The following is a 21918-nucleotide window of genomic DNA, read 5'->3' on the forward strand; positions in this document are numbered from 1 at the left end:
TGAAGTTGAATAGGAGATGGTGCATTGAGGTTGAAGATACGGGATGATTCATATATTGCTAAAAGGATTCCTTCCACTTGCTCAACATCCATTTTACATAGATCTACCAGCTGGGAAATGGGGAAACAATGTCCACAAATTCCATGCAGCTGATTCTCCTGTCTACTCCTCCTTTCTTCTCTGAGCCCTTCCTCTCGCCACACAGCTCCCCATGGTGACTTTCAAGTCGGCAAACCTTCAAAGTCCAGTTCAGATCTTGGTCACATGACTTTGGCCAAATTACCTGGCATCACTGTTACTGCCTCTGCTCTTGAATGGTGGGAGAACATCTACTCTAGAGGACCATCAGGTGGATTACAAAGAATCATAATAACAACACATGTCAAAGACCTGGCTGGGTTCCACAACCCTGCTCCACTGCCTACAGCCTCTGCCACACCAGAAACACGCAGGACACCCTCTTGGGCCCACAGGTGCTGCTAAGGGCTGTGATTGATGTGGCCAAGAAAGGCACAGAGGAATTAAGCTTCAATTCTCTACAAAGAAAACCCCACTGACCATTGTGCATTTCAACAGCCCTTTCCTGATGCCCATCCTCTCCCCAGATACCCAGAGCATCCTCTCTGGGCAAAATTATTGACCACAATAAAAAAATGAAACAAAAATCACAACTTGTAAAGCAAACTGAACCAGTATATGCAAAACAGGTAAACTATACCCAACCATGACTTGTTATATGTACTGCCTACGTCCAGAATGTATTGATAGCAGCATGTTCAGACCTATGTGCTCGAAGGCAAAGCCACAGAAAATGCTTCTAAGAGTGACTCCACACAGACTCAAAATGAGTTTTATAGATAAGAACACTGACTACTCGCTTAGTTTACAAATCCTGGCCATGCTTTAGAAGTATCACTCAGAAACCACCATAGAGTAACTCCAGCCCATGAGACGCTGTATTTCCCTTAACTACCCTCTTTCAAGATTTTGCTGCACTGCCAGGATGGTGTTCTCCCTTGCTCAGAGAGTTTAATAAACCCAGCTTTGTTTGAGAGAAGTGAAGCACTGGCAAATGCTACAATGTGGATGAACCTTGAAAACATTATGCTAAGTGAAAGAAGCCAGGCACAAAGGCCACGTATTGTATGATTCCATTTATGTAAAACATCCAGAACAGGTAAATTCACAGACGCAGAAAGCAGATTAGCGGTTGGCAGGGGTTAAAGGAGAGAAAGAATGGGGATGACTACTCAATGGGTAAGGAATCTCCTTTAGGGGTGATTATAATAGTTTGAAACCAAATGGAGGTAATGGTTACACAACATGTGAATGTACTAAATGTCACCAAATTGAACACTTTACAATGGTTAATTTTAGGTAATGTGAGTTTTACCTCAATTAGAGAGAGAGAGAGAGATATTAAATGTCATGTATAGAACTTATTTGGATCCTAATTGAAACAAACCAACTATAAAAAAAAAAACAATTAGGGTCATGGTCACACACCTCTTCTGGCATGGGGAGGGCACTGAGGATCAGGGTCTCTCTGCTGCAGGCCACTTGCAGTGCCATGGGATGTAGCGTGGGGCACCATGATCCGGTTCATGCCCATCGGCCCAGTTTTTCCACCATCGCAGGGAGATCTCTGCTCCTTGGGGCTGAGAAACCCCAACCTTTCCCCAAGATGAAGTTGCAGGGTATTGAGGTACCAGCCAGATGTCTTCTCACAAAGAGTCTGTGGTGGCACAGGAATGGGGCTCCTGCCAGTAACAAGGAAACTGACACGATGGAACTGGTTGAACTCTGAACTGTGACCCCTGCTACAAGAGAAGGGCAAATGGGTAATCGCCAATCCAACCAAAGCTGAAGAAGAGCAAACATGCCCAGTGCCCAGGGAAGAAGAGGAGGAGGTGTGGGTACTGACACTTCCCCTGCAAGCCCACCACACCCTTGGCGAGCCAGGTGCAGAGCAGCAATGGGTGTGTGAGTGAGTGAGCGCAGGGTCTGGCCATTGCACACAGCCAGGCATACTGGCTGCTGTGGCGGGGTGGGCAGCTCTAAGCACTGGCACAGGTGCTGGCTCCATGCAATGCTGTGGCTGGACCAGATGTACCACACGTGGCTTCCGTTATGGGGCACCCACATCTGAACAAGGGGAACCTGGTGGCACCCAAAAGCTTGGAGACACGAGGAACCAAAGAGCCCCAAAGAGGGTGTCACAGCCCTGGCTTGGGGAGCCCCTAAGGCTGGGGTCCCCAAAACGTATCAGTTCTTCTCTCCTTGTTGCGCACAATGTGGTGAGCAGTGGGCCGTGTTTCAGCTCTGTTTGTGTTAGGGTTCTTTCAGTCCCGCCATTCGGTGGGCCCCAAGTTCTCATCCTGCATCCAAGAAGAATGAGGTACATGGACAGCTGTAGGGTGAGCAAGGCGTAGAAGAGCTTCATTGAGCAACAGAACAGCTCTCAGTAGACATGCAGTGGGTAGCTGCTTTCCACAGGCAGGTTGTCTTAACATCTTTTGGAGTCTGGCTGAGCCCAAGAATTTCATGGGTTCAGAAGGGAGGAAGTGCATGATAATTGGTCCTTGGGTGGTCATGGGCAGGCCCAGAAAAAGCACCGTAAGTTCTCATTCTGCACCACAGAACCCCACCCAGAACTGGCAGCCCAGTCCCCAGGCTTCAGGCTGTCCCTGGCTTGAAGGTGGGGCTTCACTGGGGATCCACCCCTTTCAGCCCAGGAAACTGTCTGCCTCCTGCCATTAACATGCTGTCCACAGCATTCAGGCTGTTTGTGCTGAGAGGTGCCTGCAGGTTCACCTCGAGCCACCCTCAGCATCCCCTTGGCCTCCCTCCTGTGCCTGTCGGAACACAAAGTCCGGAGGGTGCTGAGGTGGCAGGGGGCTGGCATGTCAGCACTGCCCTGATTGTGCACACATCCAGCTGGCTTGTGACAGCACCTGGGCTTGGCCACAACTTTGCTCCACACCGGAGCGGACACCGGGAGTGGGAGCAGGCACTTTAAAACCTGCGGGAACAAGGGACTTCCTGGGTCCCCAAGAGCACAGAGATACCTGGGTCTGGAGTTGAGGATGGGAGGCTGCAGCTGCACCTGAACACATGGGGATCCCACCCCACCAATTCAGTAGGGGACGGGGCTCCCTACTGTTACCAGCCCCAGCTGGCTCCACAGAGCATACAACCCTGGCCGTGCATTCCCCCTCCCCCGCCCAGTGCTGCTGGCATCCCTGCAGTGGTAGCTCCAGACAAGCTGCTGCCACCATCAATATGATGGGCTCCCTGACTGGCTGCAGGACAATGACTGTCTGCTATATGGCCATAGACAACCCATGTCCTCCTTCTGGGCTTGCTTCAAGAGCATCTTCTCTATCCATACAGAAACTGGCAACATCTGGACCCATCTGCTTGGTTTCGTGCTGTTTCTCTTTTTGGAAATATTGACCGTACTCAGACCAAATATGTACTTCACGGCCCCTCTACAGGAGAAGGTGGTTTGGGGGATATTCTTTGTGGGTGCAGTGCTCTGCCTCGGCTTCTCCTGGCTCATCCACACTGTCTACTGTCATTCAGAGAAAGTCTCTTGGACCTTTTCCAAACTGTACTGTTCGGGGATTGCTCCACTGCTTACAAGGAGCTTCATCCCCTGCCTCTGTTACTCTTTTTACTGCTCCCTGCAGCCACGGCTCATCTACCCCTCTATCGTCTGTGTCCTGAGCATCTTTGCCATCATTGTGACAACGGGACCGGTTTGTCACTCCTAAGCACCGGCAGACAAGGGCAGGGGTTCCTGGGATTTGGCTTGAGTGGCATTGTGCCCACCATGCACTGTACTATTGCTGAGGGCTTTGTCAAGGCCACCACAGTGGGCCCGATGGGTTGGTTCTGCCTCATGGCTGTGATGTACATCACCAGAGCTGGCCTTCATGCTGCTCAAATTCCTGAGCGCGTCTTTCCTGGAAAATTTGACATATGGTTCCAGTCTCAGCAGATTTTCCATGTCCTCATGGTGACAGTGGCCTTTGTCCACTTCTGTGGGGTCTCCAACCTTCAGGAATTCCATTACAGCTGAGAAGGTGACTGTGCTGATGACTTCCTTCTCTGAGCCTTCCCAACTGAGGGGTGGAGGAGGAACTTCCCAAGTGCTTTTATTTTATTTTTATATTTATATTTTTTGAGACAGTCTTTCTCTGTCACCCAGGCTGGAGTGTGGTGGTGCCATCTCGGCTCATTGCAACCTCTGCCTCCTGGGTTCAAGCAATTCTCCTGCCTCAGCATCCTGAGTAGCTGGGACCACAAATGTGCACCACCATACTCAGCTAATTTTTGTATTTTTACTAGAGATGGAGTTTCACCATTTGGCCAGGGTGGTCTCAAATTCCTGACCTCAAGTGATCTACCCAGCTTGGCCTCCAAAAGTGCTGGAATTATAGGCATGAGCCACTGTGCCCAGACCAGGTGCTTTTTAAAAATAACTTCTTCACTAAAGTAAGAGGAGGAGTCTGAGTTGTCTGTTTCTAGAAAAAACTCTTAGAGATTTCAGTACCAACCAAGCTTCAGCCCACTTTCACACCCGCTGGACAATAAACTTTCTATTTCCATTCTCCTAGATGAGGATGGGGCACGGTAAAACTTAGCCATCCCCTCCTCAGCAGTCACCCTCCTTGGCAAAGCAACTACCGAACCCCACAGAGACAGTACTTTGAACTTCATGTTGAGGTTTTACCCCAACCATTTTGGGAAAATTATGAAGTGGAACTCTTGAGAAATTTGCTTTTTTTCTTGAAGAAAATGTACCTCCCTTACCCCCATCCTTACTTTGTATTCTGGCTTATTAAAACAGGCCATCCATTTTTGTAGCACACTTTTCAAAACAATTGTATAACCTGGTCCCATCTTTCTAGGGTCTGATTCTGCTTACATAGCAGAAAGAATGAAGCCTCCAACTCTTACGCAGCCCGGCTAATCATGGAAGTGTGTCCAGGCTTGAAGCAACTTGAGTTTTAATGTGTTTTTTCTTGTCAGAGTAATGTAAAATTTAAATGGGGAAAGATATTTACTATTTAATACTAAGCTTCAAAAAGAAATCTGCTATCATTGCTATGTATCTTGATGCAAAGACTGTGATGTTAATAAAAGAAAGTACAGAAGACACTTGACATTCAAAGAAAAAATGATTAGGAATCAGTTAGAGAAACAATGGCTTGATGACATTAAGAAATTATTGTTTTTAAAAGTGTGACATGCTATTACAATTAAGACTTTTTTCCCAATTTTTGTACATAAAATGAAATATTTTATAGGATTTGCTTTGAAATATTCCACAGGGAGAAAGAGATTGGAAGGTGTCAAAAAATGATATTGGTCTTATATTGAAAAGAACTGAAGCTGCTGATGGGCATATAGGGACGCATTGTACCATTCTCTCTATTTTTTATAGGTTTGCATTTTTCCATAACAAAAAAAAAAACCTCCAGAAATCTCACTCTTGGGGATCTACCCAGAGGAAAAGAAGTCATTATACAAAAAAGATACCTGCACACACGTTTATAGCAGAACAATTAGCAACTGCAAAAATATGGAACCAGCCAAAATGCCCATCAGTCAAGGAGTGGATAGAGAAACTGTGGTCTATATATACCATGGAATACTACTCAACCATGAAAGGAACAAAATAGTGGCATTCACAGCAACCGGGAGGGAACTGGAGGCCATTGTTCTAAGTGAAGTAACTGAGGAATGGAAACCCAAACATTGTATGCTCTCACTTATAAGTGGGAGTTAAGCTGTGAGGACGCAAAGACACAAGAATGATACAGGGGACTCTGGGGACTCTGGGGACTCTGGGGAAAGGGTGGGAGGGGTGTGAGGAGTAAAAGACTACAAATAGGGCACAGTGTACACTGCTTGGATGATGGGTGCACCCAAATCTCAGAAATCACCACTAAAGAACTTATTCATGTAGCCAAATACCACCTGTTCCACTAAAACGTATTGAAATATAAATAAATAAATAAATAAATAAATAAATAAATAAATTCGATTGTGGTTATGGCTATATAATTCTGTCAATGTACTAAAAATATTGAATGGCACACTTCGAGTGGGTGAAATAGATAATATATAAATTATATCTCAATAAAGCCATTAGAAAAAATCCTTGAGGGCAGGATTTGCCTTATTCCCCAGTACTTAATACATCATCCTCAGATGCAGTACGCATTCCATGATGAATGAATGAATTAGTGAATGAATGAATACAATGAAGCTCATAATAGACCCCTGTGGTGCCATCCCTGATGTGAACATCAAGAATTGAAGGTTTTAGGAAGTCAACAAGAGGTGATCGTGTGGCTATTGATGTCAAGACAGTGGATAAGCAGAGCAAAAATATAGTAATAACAAGCAAAGCTGGAAGAAAATTAGTTCTGGCTCAGACCCGTTATCTCCTGGGAATCTTTTTTTTTTTTTTTTTTTTTTTTTGAGACGGAGTCTCGCTCTGTCGCCCAGGCTGGAGTGCAGTGGCCAGATCTCAGCTCACTGCAAGCTCCGCCTCCCAGGCTTACGCCATTCTCCGGCCTCAGCCTCCCGAGTAGCTGGGACTACAGGCGCCCGCCACCTCGCCCGGCTAGTTTTTTGTATTTTTTAGTAGAGACGAGGTTTCACCGTGCTAGCCAGGATGGTCTCGATCTCCTGACCTCGTGATCTGCCCATCTCGGCCTCCCAAAGTGCTGGGATTACAGGCTTTTATCTGCACTCAATCTGCAGGTCCTCTTGTGCCATCCCTGCCTCCAAGCCAGCTCAGGAAAGACAAAGCGTTTGATTCGCTAAGGCTTTGCAAACACTCTTTCTGTTGAGTACATATTAACTTTTCTGTTCACATTGCATGAAAGGGGAAAGTTCTATCGACTTTCCCAAAGAAGCAATCATTACATTGTAACTAGCCATTACAACTTAAAAGGTATTAGAGCCCGAATGAAAAAGCAATTATGACATTTAAAAATACCGTAACTCAAGCTCCTTGGAGGCCAGAACTCTGACTTGGGCGTCTCTGTTTTCTTGTGATGAGCACAGCGTCTGACACAACAGTTAAGTGTCCATAATGTGTGCTGGGCAAAAGAATGTGACCAGGAGAGGGCGGAGCATCGCTCCAATTTGCTCAGCCTTTTGCTAGAACCTCTATATATATCACTAGGCTTAACTTTCCTGTCAACCTTGAGCAGTAAGGAGGGCGAGGGAAGAAACTGAGGCCTGGGAGTGTCAGGCACAACAAAAGTGGTGGAACCTGCACCCAGGACACCCGCCCCAATTCCAGGACACCCGCCCCAATTCCAGAACACCTTCCCCAATTCCAGGACACCCGCCCCAATTCCAGGACACCTGTCACAATTCCAGGACACCGCCCACGTTCTTCTCCACACACGGATTTCCACATAACCCTAATGGAGGGCAGATTGTTTTCCTCTGTTGGTTTTTGCCAAGGGTGGACACTGAGCCAAGGGCAGCCTTATTCAGTCTGAGTTATTCCCAGAAATCCAGCCCATCACATCCCTCCCTGAGGAACGCAGTTTTTCAAGGGCCATTAGACCTGCCGAATCTCCCCCAGCTCCTCCAAAAGCTCACGGAAAGCATTCACTTTCAGGTGAGTTGGGGGCTGTGGGTGGGGCTAGATCCCCAGTTCCCCAGCTGACTTGTTGAACTTGCCACAAGTTAGATCATCATGCTACACACACCTACACATACACACACACACACACACACTCACGTGCCCACTGTGCAACAGGAGCTGTGCATATAGGCAACAATCTGGAGTGGTGCCGACTCACCCTGCCTCCATGGCCTCAAGCATGCTCTTGCCTCTGCTGAAACCCCCAAAATCCCTTTCCTGCCTCTCTCTTGCTCCATCTTCCAGTTTCAGTTCAGGTGCCACCTCCTCCAGGAAGCCTTCCAGGAACTTCTACCTTCCATGCCTCCTATAGGCTCCTCATTCACCCTTTGTGGTTCGCCTCTAACTGCCATCGTCCTTTCCTCACTGAGCCGTAATCAGCTCCCCGCATTTCCCTGCAATCACTGGTACTCTCCTTCCAGGCAGGGCCCAGGCTGCCAGTCCCTGTTGCCCTGACTGCTGAATATTCATTCAGTGAGTGAGTCAGTGAGTACATGAACGAGCGCCTCTCGGGGCCTCAGTGTTCCTGTCTGTCCAAGGCCCAGGTTGGACCAGGGCATCCTTTCTGCTCAAAAGCTCCATGGTTGTGGGCCCTCAGAGGAAGCCCCTGCTGCTGCTAGGTTCCAACTACACCCTCACCAGCAGGGCACAATGGAACCCCACCTAGAGAATGCGAACGTGGACAGACCACTGGACCCGAGACAGCTTGTCACCAGCCTGGCCATGCAGCACACACCACCCTGCGCAGATCTCTGCATGTCTGTCCCACGGGACCTGAGCCTCCCCAAGGGAGCCACTGCGTCTCTCTCATATTGTGTCCCCAGCGTACAATTCAAGTCCTGACATGTAGCAGAGGTTTTGTCTATGTTTGTTCAATGAATGAATGAGTGAATGAATGAAGGTTAAAGACAAGACAATGAAAGTGCAAACTTCAGCAAAACCAAGATATTCACCACAGCAGATTACCAGGCAAATGGGTAAATGGAGATGGTTGGTTCTCTGTCAATAAGTAAATCACAGGGAACAGACGCTTTCCTGGAGGCTGAGGCTGAGGCTGAGGCTGAGCTGATTGTTTCTTACGCAGATGAGGAAGCTCAAGTTCAGGAAGGTCCAGGGCTGCCCAAGGTCCCATGGAAAATCAGAGGCAGGACAAGGGGTTGTGATGATGGTCATTTCTGTCAGTTATTAACCCAAGCCTAGAGTGGACATGTGAGGCCAAGCACTTGTGGCAGAGAAAGCTAGGAACGGTCCAGTGTTAGGTTCCAGAGAGGCAGGAAAATGCCTGTGCTCTAGGTAAGGCTGAAGCCCTAGAAGGAGGCCCCCCAAAGGTTAGCCCGTGAATGATTTGTTTTTTTCAACAAATACTGTTGAGCGAGCACTCTGTGCTGAGCGCTAGGAATGAACCATGCATGAGACAGAGTATCTGCTCTCACGGAGCTTGTCTTCTAGTGGAGAAACCAGACAAACATGTCCTATCATGCCAGATGGGCATCAGAAAAACCAGGCAGGGTGAGGGTGGCAAGGGCAGAGGTGGGGTCTCTCTGGGGAGGTGACCTTTGAGCCGACAACTGAGTGAAGGAAGGAAGTGAGCTGTGGAAAGGGTGAGGGCAAGGCTGCTCCGGGCAGCCAACAGCAAGAACACAGGTTCTGAGCAGGAAGAAGAAGCTTGGTAAGTTCTAGACTAGCAAGAAGGCCAGGATGGTTGGAGCAGAGGGAGGGAGGGAAAGGATGATCAGAAGGAGGTCAGAGGCCAGGCACGGTATCTCATGCCTGTAATCCCAACATTTTGGGAGGCCGAGGTGGGCAGATCTCCTGAGGTCAGGAGTTTGACCAGCCTGGACAATATGGTGAAACCATGTCTCTACTAGGAAATTACTTGAATCTGGGAGGTAGAGGTTGCAGTGAGCCTAGATCACGCCACTGCACTCCAGCCTGGGTGACAGAGCAAGACTGTCTCAAAAAAAAAAAAAAGAGGAGGCGAGAAAGGTTAGCAGGGTCCTGTCATGTAGGGCCTCCTAAGGTGTGGTGAGAAACACAGGATTTCTCTTGGTTGCTATAGGGCCATTGGAAGTCTCTAGCAGGGAATGAACGCATCTGATTTTCCTGTTAAAAGGATCACAGTGGTTCCCTAAGTGGGGCCCAGGACCAGCTCAGACCCTTGCCAAAATGGATTCCATACTCCACGGAGGCCTGCTGAGTCAGACCACTGGAAGGGAGGCCCCAAGTCCGCTGCCACTCCTGGGGCTCTCTGTGCCGGCTCCTGGGCTGAGTGTGCTCTGTGCACACTTTGAATTTCTGTAGCCTTGTGATGTGGGGATTCTTAGCAGCATCCCACAGAGTGGAAGCCAAGGTCCTGAGAGGCAAGGCCACTTGCCTAAGGTTGCTGGGCTTATGTGAGCAGAGCCCTGGACTCCTTGCTGTACCATGAGGCACCTCCTGGCCCTCCTCTCCTTACAAGCTTCCTGCAAGTGTAAGTTCAGGGATAAGAAGTGGGGCTCAGATGGGCTAAGTGGATCGCCCAAGGTGGTAGATCTGGGCTGTGGTGCAGCCAGGATTCATAGAAGGGTCCTCTGGAGGCGGGGCTCTGACTTTGTCCAGAGATCCCCCATGTCTGTTTGTGAGCAGGAAGCTGTGGGTTGGGGAGGAGCGGACGGGAAGGGAGCCCCCAAGAGAGGCAAGGAGAGCCTTGAAGTATTTGCTGGGTGCCTAGCACAGGGCAGACACTTTGTGAATATCACACATTATCGTTATCATTACCATTGACGTTGTTGTCCTCTCTGCCACGCTGCTTTCAGACCAAGGACCCCAGAGGATGGAAGCCCCTTGGTGGTGGCCGCTGGTCACTGTGCTCATGGCTGGGGCTCATTGTGTGGCTCTGGTTGACCAAGAAGCTTCGGATCTCATCCATTCTGGCCCCCAGGACAGCAGCCCTGGGCCTGCCCTGCCCTGCCACAAAATCTCTGTGAGCAACATAGACTTTGCCTTCAAACTCTACAGACAGTTGGCTGTGAATGCCCCTGGAGAGAACATTCTCTTCTCCCCGGTGAGCATCTCCCTGGCCTTGGCCATGCTTTCTCGGGGGGCCCCAGGGGCCAGCAGGACCAAACTCCTGGAGGGCCTGGGGTTCAACCTCACTGTGGTGCCTGAGGCGGAGATCCAGGAGGGCTTCTGGGATCTGATGCTCAGACTCCCTGGGCAGGGTCCCCGGCTCCTCTTGACCATGGCCCAGCACAGGTTCAGTGGCCTGGGCACAAGGGCCAACCAGAGCCTAGAGGAGGCCCAAAAACACATTGACGAATACATAGAGAAGCAGACCCAGGGGAAGCTTGGGGCCTGGGAGAAGGACCTCAGCAGTGAAACCACAGCAGTTCTGGTGAATCACATGCTCCTCAGAGGTAAGAGCGTGTGTGCCCAGTGCAAACCTTCTTCCCAGAATCCCAGAACCCAGGCTCCAACCACACCCGAGCCCCACCCCTCACAGCAGCTGGAAAGTGTCCCCTCCTGACTTAGATATAGATGACACTCAGTGAGTGTCTGCCCCTGAGTTCTTGATGTCTCTTCTTGAATGCCTCCAGTAACACGGAACTCATCCCCTTCTCCATGTTAATGACACTGGAAGAGTTTGTTTTTAAAGAAGAGTTTTTCAAACTTAATGTGCATATGAACTTTCTAGAGACTTTGTTTAATGCAGGTATCTCGTACCTATCCGAAGTGATTCTGATTTCAGTGGGGTAAGTCCAAGACCCATGACCTTGCGTTTGAAGAAGCTCACCTCCCTTCCTCACACAGGTGATTCTGCTAACGGAAGACTACGAGCTCCCCTTTGAGTAACTCTAGAAGCCACCACTGTATTAAGGAACCTGAATTTCCTTCCTCTGGCAGGCCTTAGGAGACATGAATTACAGCAGGAAGAGTCCTAAATTTTTTTAAAAGTCCTTAATTTTTTCCAAGACAGTGAACAGGCTGCATGTCCCCACCATTGTGTGTGTTTAAACAATACAGTCATGACATTCAATCCACTGCTGTTAATGCCTGACTTAGTTTAATAGACCACATGATGCCATGGTGGCCATTTGGGGGCGGGCAGGGGATGCTTGTTGTTATCCCCTTGTTCTCATTCAGGACTCAGGAGGTGAACTCAGTCCTCACATTCGTACAGTGCTCTGTGGATCTCAAAGTGTGTGTACCCCACAATCTCTCTTGACTCTCACCTGGGTGAAACAGACCAGTCTTATCTTAGCAAATATGCCTAAGATCAATGTTCCCATTTTACAGATGAGAAAACAGATTTTTTAAAAAGAAAAAAGCTTATTTGCCTGAGCCAGTGAGGCATCACTCAAATATGCATCTATGACTGTTGATGGTGTTTATTTGTAGGCATGGTTACACATACACACACATATATTGACTACGAAGTTCTTATTAACATGCCGGCTCTGTGCATATTTAATTTTAATTCTCATCACAACCCGACAAGATAGATATTATCGTGTCCACTTGATGGATGAGAAACTGATGCAAAGTGGGGTAACTTGCCCTAGATTTCAAAGCCAGGCAGAACCCAGCCTTCAAATCCACACCTACCTTCAAGAAGCTTGTGCTACAGTGATACATTTTTTCTTAAAAATTAACCACCTCCAGGAGAGATTAAGGAGATGAGAGAGAATTTGTGTTTATGTGATTATAATCTTATTATACTATTGTAATAGTTTCTAATAGTATTGATCATTTTCAAATGAGGACAGAAGCTCAGGGAGGCTCCGGGCTCAACCCAGGGCCACACAGGTACTAAAGGACCTCTCAGGAGTGAGTGATTGAGTGGGGCTTGGCTTCCTGAGTGTGGACTCCAAGATTCCAGCAGCCAAGGTGCTTTCCCCACTCCCACAAGCTGCCAGAAGGGTGACCCCAAGCCCGTTCTCGGTTCTCTGTGAGGATGACATTTGTGTTGCTCTTCCCCTCAGCTGAGTGGATGAAACCCTTTGACTCACGTGCCACCAGCCCAAAGGAGTTCTTTGTAGATGAGCACAGGGCTGTGTGGGTGCCCATGATGAAGGAGAAGGCCAGCCACCGCTTCCTGCACGACCCTGAGTTGCAATGCTCTGTGCTACAGATGGACCATGCTGGGAACACCACCACCTTCTTCATCTTCCCCAACAGGGGCAAGATGAGGCAGCTGGAAGACGCCTTGCTGCCCGAAACACTGATTAAGTGGGACAGTCTGCTCAGGACCAGGTAGCCCGCACACAGCAGAGCCCCGGGAAGGCCGGGCCCCACCTTCTCCCTCAGTCACTGTAAAGTGTCCCCAGGGCACAGTCACCTCAAGGGCGTTATCACCCCAGGACACTGTCACCTCCAGGGCATGGTCACCCCAGGACACTGTCCCTGCTCAGAGCACTGTTATCCACCACGATGCTGTCACATCACCCAGGACATCTCACCTCCAGGACACTGTCATCCCTCAGGATATTGTCACCTTCCCAGAGTACTGTCACACCCCAGAACACTGTCATTCCCCAGTCACTGTTATTTCTAGGACACTGTCACCCCACAGGTATTGTCACCCCTCCAAGACACTATTGCCCTCAGGACACTATCACCTTCCACCCATGGCATCATCACCCCCAGAACACATTGTCATGGCACTGTCACCGCTACAGTGCCATGACACAGTTACCCCCTGGGATGCTGTCACCTCCATGGTATTGTTCCCCTTCAGGGCTCTGTCACTCTCCAGGGCACTGTTATTGCCTCCTTGAAGATATCAGTTTGGGTTCTGGGGAGGAAGGACTGGAGAGAGCACTGGCCCAGAAGTCTGGAGGCTGGTCCCAAGTCCCACCTCTGCTGCAGACACAGTGACTTGTCATGGGCTCCCTTGGCCCCTTACGCTGTTGAAGAGCCTGGTGCTCTGGCCTCTGCCAATCTCAGCCTTCTCCCTCCTCGGCCTTTTTTTCTGTGTTCCCAACTCCCCCATGCTTATTCCTGGAACCTACTGAGCTCCCTGCAGTTTCCTGAACCTGCCAGGCTGTTCCTCAGCCCTGGGCTTTTGTGTGTGCAAATTCCTCGTCCTGACGTGCCCTTTCTTGACCCAGCCTTCTCTGGGATTCTTATTCTTTATTCATGGCATAGCAGAGCTATCACTTGCTCTGTGAAGGCTTGACGGATCCCCAGAACAGGCAAGGTGTGCCCACTCTGGGTTCCTGGGAACATCATCGTATCACCTGCTATTATCACATGAGAATAACACTGTCCTTGGAGGGCTTCCATGTCAGTGTAGTTACAACCCCCTTCCCACACTAAGGTGAATTGGTGATGGTATGACTTTTAGAAAGCTCACACCCACTGCCCCTCCGAGAATGGGATGGAGCGGGTGTGTGGGGCAGAGGGACCCCAAGCAGGGAAGAAGGTGAGAGGCTGTTTCAGGATCTTTACTGCAACCCAATTTCTGTCTCTCCACAGAGAACTCGATTTCCACTTCCCCAAATTTTCCATTTCTAGAACCTACAGACTGGAGATGCTCCTCCCACAAGTGACTGTGGGTGGAGGCTTCCCTGGGCAGCCTGGACTGAACATCTCTAAAGTAGGTTGGGGCCGGTGTGTTCAGAGGGCCTCTCAGTGTCTTTTGATGAACACTGGAGGGAGATGTCCAGGACCTCCTTAAAGACAGGAGATGCTATTTCTTTCAACTTTGCAAGTTGCTATTTGCTTCCTTGCGTTGATTCTGCGACTGCCACCTGCTTTGTCAAGACACTGGGGATCTCAAAGGAAATAAGGAAAGGGAAGGCAGATATGCAAATTTTGTCCCCAGGTTGGAAGTGCAGAGGACACTTCCTGGGGAGATCATTCCTGCTTTTAGACCTAAAGTACAAGTTACTTTAAAAAAAAAAAAAAAAGGTGGGGGAACTGACAGGGAACATGGGGAACAGCTTGGTCCTCAGGGAACTGAAGATTTCCCAGTCTTCCATGATCTAGTCATCACCCTCCTGTCCAGACTATGTCTCCTACTATTCACAGCATCCTGCTCAACTGAACTTCACAGTATCCTACATGCCCCCACAGTTTTCACCTTCTGACTTCGGCTCAGACTTTTTTTTTTTTTTTTCCGAGACAGAGTCTCGCTCTGTCGCCCAGGCTGGAGTGCAGTGGCACGGTCTCGGCTCACTGCAAGCTCTGCCCCCTGGGTTCATGCCATTATCCTGCCTCAGCCTCCCGAGTAGCTGGGACTACAGGTGCCCGCCACCATGCCCGGCTAATTTTTTTTTTTTTTTTTTTTTTTTGGATTTTTAGTAGAGACAGGGTTTCACCGTGTTAGCCAGGATGGTCTCAATCTCCTGACCTCATGATCCGCCCGTCTCGGTCTCCCAAAGTGCTGGGATTACAGGCATGAGCCACCGCGCCCAGCCCAGACTTTTGAATTTCAAACCACCCAAAATGTTCTCCCCCATCTCTGAATATTCAAGTTATATCAATTCTTCAAGGCCTTGCACAAATGTTACCTCCTCCATGAAGGTTTCTCTGTTGTTATCCTTCACCCCCACACTCAAAGCAGAAAGAAATCTCTCCTGATAACTTTCCACTCTTGCTTTCTTTACCTGTCTTATCTTCTCGATCAAATGATGAGCTTTTTTAAAGTCAGTCAAATCCATGTTTCTATCCTTACCATCCCCGGCACAGTGGAGTACACAGCATCGGTACTCAATAAACGCACACGGAATAAACTCATGAATAAACGAGTGATTGAATAAGTGAAGATAAATTAGCAAAATGAAGTGAATGAAAGATTAAGTCAATAATGATTGGGTGAAAGAGTGGTTGGATGAATGCATGAATGAATGGATGGAGAAATGGGTGAATGGACAGATAGATGCTGGTGTGATATTCAAAATATACCGCAACCAGTAAAGTGCAGATGCCAGCCATAAAAATGGATATAGATGAGGAGACTGGTGATTGGATGAATGAATAGGTGAATAGTGAATGGCTGGAATCACGGATAGAAAGAGCATGGGTAGCAGGGTGCATGGATGATGCGTGGATGGGTGGGTAAGTGAGTGGTGCATGGACAGGTATATGAATACATAAGTGGTGCATGCAGAGGTAAGTAGATGGTTGAGAGGTGTGGAGTATGGTTGGCTGGCTGGCTGGTTGAATGGATCAGTGATGGATGGACAACAGTCAGGCAGAAGTATGTAATAGTAGTAGATGGATAGTGAATTTTTTAAAGGGTAGATAGAAGAATCACTGACTGGGTAAGTGAGTAGATGGATACATACGGGGTTAAGTAACAGAACAGAAAAAAATTGGTCCCAACATAAAGGCCTGGTTTGTCCTTCCTATGGGATGGCTTGATGATTCTAGAATTTTCCTTGCAGGTCACTCATAAGGCCATGATGACTCTGGATGAGAAGGGCTCTGAAGCTGCTGCAGCCACCAGCATTCAGCTTACCCCCAGGCCTCACCCAGACCTTGACCTCTCCCCCACTCCAGGCACTGAGTTCAGTCGGCCCTTCCTGGTGATGACTTTCCACATGGAAACGGGAAGCATGCTTTTTCTGGGGAAGATTGTAAATCCACTGGGATAATGCCCCCTCAGACATGCTGGGTGACTCAGAGGGAACAGAATGGCCCACACAGCAGGGAGCTTCTATTATAGACTCCAGTTAAATGAAAAGTTGCATATACCTGGGTTTTTTTGCTTGGTTTTCACAGGAACCCATGGGGGTAAGGTGATCAAGGCTGTTCTCCCTGCACACAGGTAGTAATTACCATTGAGCAAACACCCACTATGTACCAAATGCTTTCTATCTCTTATCTCATTTTTAAATGAATTATCACAACAATCCAACAAAATAAGTATTTCGTTGAACCATATGAAATTGTTTATATTTGGATTGTACCTATATTTTGTAAATATTTAAAAAAAGGCAACTTCTAATGATTCAATCCTTCTCATAGCTGAGGATCAGAGAATTTCAGAGACATGCTCCAGCTCACTGAGCTAGAAAGCAGGTGAGCTGCTTTCCAGTCTTATCCATTTTGCTAAATTAATGAATCTCAAACTTTACTGTATGCACAAATTCCCTGTGGGTCTTTTTAGAAAGCAAATTTTGATTCAACAGGTCTGGGATGGGGCCTGAGGTCCCATATTTCTCACAAGGTCCCAGTGATGCTGAGGTTACTGGCGGGGTGTCTACATGTTGAGCACCAGGTTGCTAAACGCACTTGCTCCCATGATCCCCAAAGAGGTTAAGTTAGTGTGACCAGCAGGGCAGGGGAGTGGCATTGGCCCCTTAATTCATGTGTGGGGCTGAGAAAAATATGAGCAACACCTTTTTGCAGCCTACAGATAAAGCCTGCTTTAGGGCCACCTATTAATGAGTAGAATGGGAAAAATGAGTGTCCTAAAGATTTTTTTGCCCAGTCTAGACACACAGTGGGTATTTGTAACTGTCTGTACCCACTGTATTAGTCTGTTCTTATGCTGCTATTAAAGACATACCCAAGACCAGGTAATTTGTTTTTTTTAAATAAAAGGTTTAATGGACTCACAGTTCCACATGACTGGGGAAGCCTCACGATCATGGTGGAAGGTGAAAGAGGAGAAAGGCATGTCTTACATGGCGGCAGGCAAGAGTGCATGTGCAGGGGAACTGCCCATTATGATGCTGTCAGATCTCATGAGACTTATTTACTATCATGAGAACAGCATGAGAAAAACCCACCCCCATGATTCAATTACCTCCCACCAGGTCCCTCCCATGACTCATGGGGATTATTACAATTCAAGGTGAGATTTGGGTGGGGACACAGAGCCAAACCATATCATCCTCCATGTAAGTTACTGCAACTGTGACTTTGGCTGTCAGGTGGCTCATGTTCCTGGATTTCCAACTGCATGAAAGAAAGGACCCATACAGGCTTTAGGGCCAGGCACATCTGAGACCAAATCTTACATCTGGTGCAAAGCAGGTTCACTGTGCACTGGTGACCAACTTGCCTGAGTCCAGTGAGACCCACACACGAGTTACATGAAGTGGGCTTATTACTGACAGATGGGCAGCAAAGGATAACAGAAGCCTAGGATTCCTTGCAAGCTGGGTCCCCAAGGCTCAGGAAAGCTGCCTGGGATACACGGGGTCTCATCTGTGTGTGCTCCATTTGCAGAGCAGCTGAGGAACCCCAGAAGGCAGCCTTCCCTGGGTGTCTTAGTCTGTTCGTGTTGCCATACGGGAATACCTGAGGCTGGGTAATTTATAAAGAAAAGAAGTTTATTTGACTGACAATTCTGCAGGCTGTACAAGAAGTATGGCATCAGCATCCACTTCTGGTTGAGGCATCAGGCTGCTTCCACTCCTGGTGGAAGACAAGGGAAGCCATCATGTGCAGAGATCTCATGATGGGAGAGCAGAAGCAAGTGAGAGGGGAGGGAGGCACCAGGCTTTTTTTTTCTTTTTTTTGATACAGTCTCACTCTGTTGCCCAGGTTGGAGTGCAGTAGCGTGATCACAGTTCACTGCAGATTCAGTCTCCTAGGCTTAAACAATCCTCACACCTCAGCCTCCTGGGTAGCTGGGACTACAGGCACATACCACCATGCCTGGCTAATTTTTTATGGCATTTTACCATGTTGGCCAGGCTACACCAGGCTCTTTTTAACATCAGTGCTCTCAGAAACTGAGTGAGAACTCACTTATTTCCACAAAAATGGTACCAAGCCATTCATAAAGGATCCACCCCCATGGTGCAAACAGGATCCCAGCAGGCCCTACCTCCAGCACTGGGAATTGAATCTCGATATGAGACAAGGCGGGGCCAAACAAACCATATCCAATCTGTAGCACTGGGTTTTACACCCAGGGACAACGTGACTTGTTGGACTGAAGTGTTGAAGGATACCATGTTTCTAGGGAGGATGGGAACTGAGCCTGGGCTCTTCCGGCCAGTCCTTCCCTGTCTCAGGATATTGCATTCCCAGCCCATGCTACAGTTATTCTTGAGAACTACAAATGAGAAAGAAGTGGGGGCCAACTGGATCATCCAAGGCCACCTGGAGAACTGCCCTGCACCTGGCCCTCACTAGACGCCCGTCCTAGAGCCGTACCAAGGACAGCAGGCGGGCACAAGGAGCCATGCTGAGTGCTGGTCAAGGAGCCAGGCCTGCATGAGCCCGCCTAACCTTCATTTTCCATTCTACATTTTTGCAAGAAATAAAAATTGTTTTTTTTTTCTCTTCTTCAGTGAGCAGGTGCCCACAAAGCACCAATGAGTCAATAAAATTAGCCTCCCCCAGAAGGGGGCAGCCCTGGAGTCACTGGGGGTAATACCCCTGAGAAGGTGGAGTGAGCAGCCCTAATGTACAAGAAAACAGGTGTCTTACCTTTTGTTTTATGAGAGTTTCCAATGAAAGGATCCCAAACTCAAATGCCTGTTGGGCCAGGTGGGCAGTAAGCAGTGATCAGAAACAGAAAACCACAGCACAAGTTCAGTCATGACCTGGGCCTCTGTGAGGGAACGAAGTACTGGTAACTCAATCCCTCTCCTCCTCCCTTCCTCACCTAAGGGACTCTGTCCCCTCTGTCTCTCCAATCTGGCCAACCCCACGGTCCCCATTCAGACTCTGAATGATGATCTGGTTCAGTGCCCTGGCATGAGCCCAGGTGCCCACAATACCAAAGCCAGGAGGGGGCTGTTAGCTGTCTGACAAAGTGACTTTCAGTCCTGTGATCCCAAATTCCTGAAACGAGGAAGCTCAAAGGCTGGCCCACTTCCTGGGACAAGCAAGCACACCGGCAGCACAGGCAACGTCGGAACAGGAGATGCTGCCGCACACAGGAGCGCCAACGCCATCCCTGTCCTCAAGGAGCCCGTGGCAGACAGGGGAGGATTGTGCTATGCACAACCAGCCAGAATGCAAGGCAATTACAGCTGTGACAGAGGGGCCCAGAGGACAGATTTCGGTTCACAAAGGATGAAGGAAGCAGGGTAGCATGCCAGAAAGACCCCAGCAGTGGGGGGTGCCAGGTGCAACTGGATGCCACCATGAGCCATGTGATCGTGAGGAGGTCACTTTCTCTCTCTCAGCCGCAGTCCCCCATCTGTGAAATGGAAGCCATCATAAGGCTGCCACCTGCCAGATGCTGTTACAGAAGGTGACACGTACTCATGCAGCCCTCATGGCAACTCGACGTGGGGGCTCCTTGCATTCGACAATTGAGGAAACAGGGACTGAGAGACTAAGAAATTTCCTCTTCCAAGTCCCCTGCATGGAAGTGATGTCTCCCTCCCAAATCTCACAGGACCCTCCACACCCTCTTCTGAGCCCTGAGCCCTCTCTGTCATGCATTTTGGTTTTAACGTCTGCCCTTCATGCCTGCAGCAGATCGAACCATATCTGAGCCAACTCTGGATCTTTTAGGCTCCAACTCTGGATCTTTTAGGCTCCAAGGCGGTGGGTGATCAGGGCCTGGCTGGCTGGAACACTATCGGAAAGTGTTGTTCTAATAATAGAGCAGAGAGATGGGTGGAGAAAAGGAAAGGAAAGATAAGACACACAGAGACACACACACACAGACACAGACACACAGACATACACACAGACAGACATACACAGAGACACAGACACACACACATAGAGACACACACAGAGAGACACAGGAACACACACACAGACACACAGACATACACACAGACAGACACACACACAGAGACACACAGACACACACAGAGACACACACACACAGAGATACACACACAGAGACACAGACACACACACAGACATACACACACAGAGGCACACACAGACACAGACATACACATAGACACACACACAGACATACACATAGACACAAACACACACACAGAGACATAGACACACACAGACACACAGACACAGACACACACAGAGACACACACAGAGGCACACACAGACACAGACATACACATAGACACAGACACACACACAGAAACACAGACATACACAGAGACACAGACACACATACAGAGACATAGACACACAGAGACACACACAGAGACACAGACACACACAGACACACACACAGAGACACACACACACAGACACACACACAGAGACACAGACACACACACACAGACGTAGACACACACACAGACACACACACACAGAGACACACACACAGAGACACAGACACACACACACACACAAACACAGAGATACAGACATACACATAGGCACACAGACACACACACACAGACACACACAGAGACACAGACACACACATAGACATAGACACATGCACACAGAAACACAGGCATACACATAGATACACAGACACACACAGACACACAGAGTCACAGACACACACGCAGACAGACACAGAGACACACACACAGAGACACAGACACACACACACAGACATACAAACACAGAGACACAGACATACACATAGGCACACAGACACACACACACAGACACACACAGAGACACACAGACATAGACACATGCACACAGAAACACAGACATACACATAGATACATAGACACACACAGACACACAGAGTCACAGACACACACGCAGACAAACACAGAGACACACACACACAGACACACCCACAGAGACACACACACAGACACACACACAGACACACACACAGACACACACACAGAGACACAGACATACACACAGATACACACACAGAGACACACACACATAGACACACAGACACAGACACACACAGACACACATGCAGAGACCACACACACAGACACACACATACAGACAGATGTACACAGAGATAGACACACAGAAACACAAACATACACACAGATACACAGACACACACACAGAGACACAGACACACGCAGAGACACACAGAGACACACACATATGCATAGACACAGAGACACACACACAGAGACACACACACAGAGACATAGACATACACATAGACATACACATAGACACACAGACACAGACACACACAGAGACACACACAGAGACACACACACAGACACACACAGAGACACAGACACACACAGAAACACACACACAGACTCACACAGAGACACACAGAGACACACACACATAGACACAGACACACACAGACACAGACACACAGAGACACAGACATACACAGACACACAGAGACACACACACAGAGATACACACACAGATACACAGACACACAGATACACACACAGCACACACACACAGACACACAGACACAGGCACACACACAGAGACACACACACAGACACACACAGAGACAC

The 21918-nt window shown here is 48.6% G+C and overlaps 1 protein-coding gene and 1 pseudogene across 1 annotated transcript; both read left to right on the forward strand.

The window, feature by feature from the left end:
* The first annotated feature begins 1716 nt into the window (after positions 1–1716).
* On the forward strand, positions 1717–4117 carry LOC103229917 (adiponectin receptor protein 1 pseudogene; annotated as a pseudogene).
* Positions 4118–9902: 5785 nt separating this feature from the next.
* LOC103229621 (putative serpin A13) lies at positions 9903–16522 on the forward strand. The gene is made up of 5 exons (XM_037983861.2): positions 9903–10142; positions 10474–11073; positions 12640–12910; positions 14135–14255; positions 16048–16522. Exons 1-5 carry the CDS (start codon positions 10103–10105, stop codon positions 16255–16257), a joined length of 1242 nt encoding a protein of 413 aa, XP_037839789.2. The 5' UTR covers positions 9903–10102; the 3' UTR covers positions 16258–16522.
* The last annotated feature ends 5396 nt before the right edge of the window (positions 16523–21918 follow it).

This window comes from Chlorocebus sabaeus, chromosome 24 (assembly GCF_047675955.1).
Source record: "Chlorocebus sabaeus isolate Y175 chromosome 24, mChlSab1.0.hap1, whole genome shotgun sequence".
Taxonomy (NCBI): domain Eukaryota; kingdom Metazoa; phylum Chordata; class Mammalia; order Primates; family Cercopithecidae; genus Chlorocebus; species Chlorocebus sabaeus.

Bases quoted from the DNA above. Each gene is read 5' to 3' on its own strand.
- LOC103229621 (XM_037983861.2), top strand. From the start codon at position 10,103: ATGAGGCACCTCCTGGCCCTCCTCTCCTTACAAGCTTCCT. The intron at 12,911-14,134 runs GTAGCCCGCACA...GTCTCTCCACAG, and splicing joins GACAGTCTGCTCAGGACCAG to AGAACTCGATTTCCACTTCC. The intron at 14,256-16,047 runs GTAGGTTGGGGC...TTTTCCTTGCAG, and splicing joins CTGGACTGAACATCTCTAAA to GTCACTCATAAGGCCATGAT.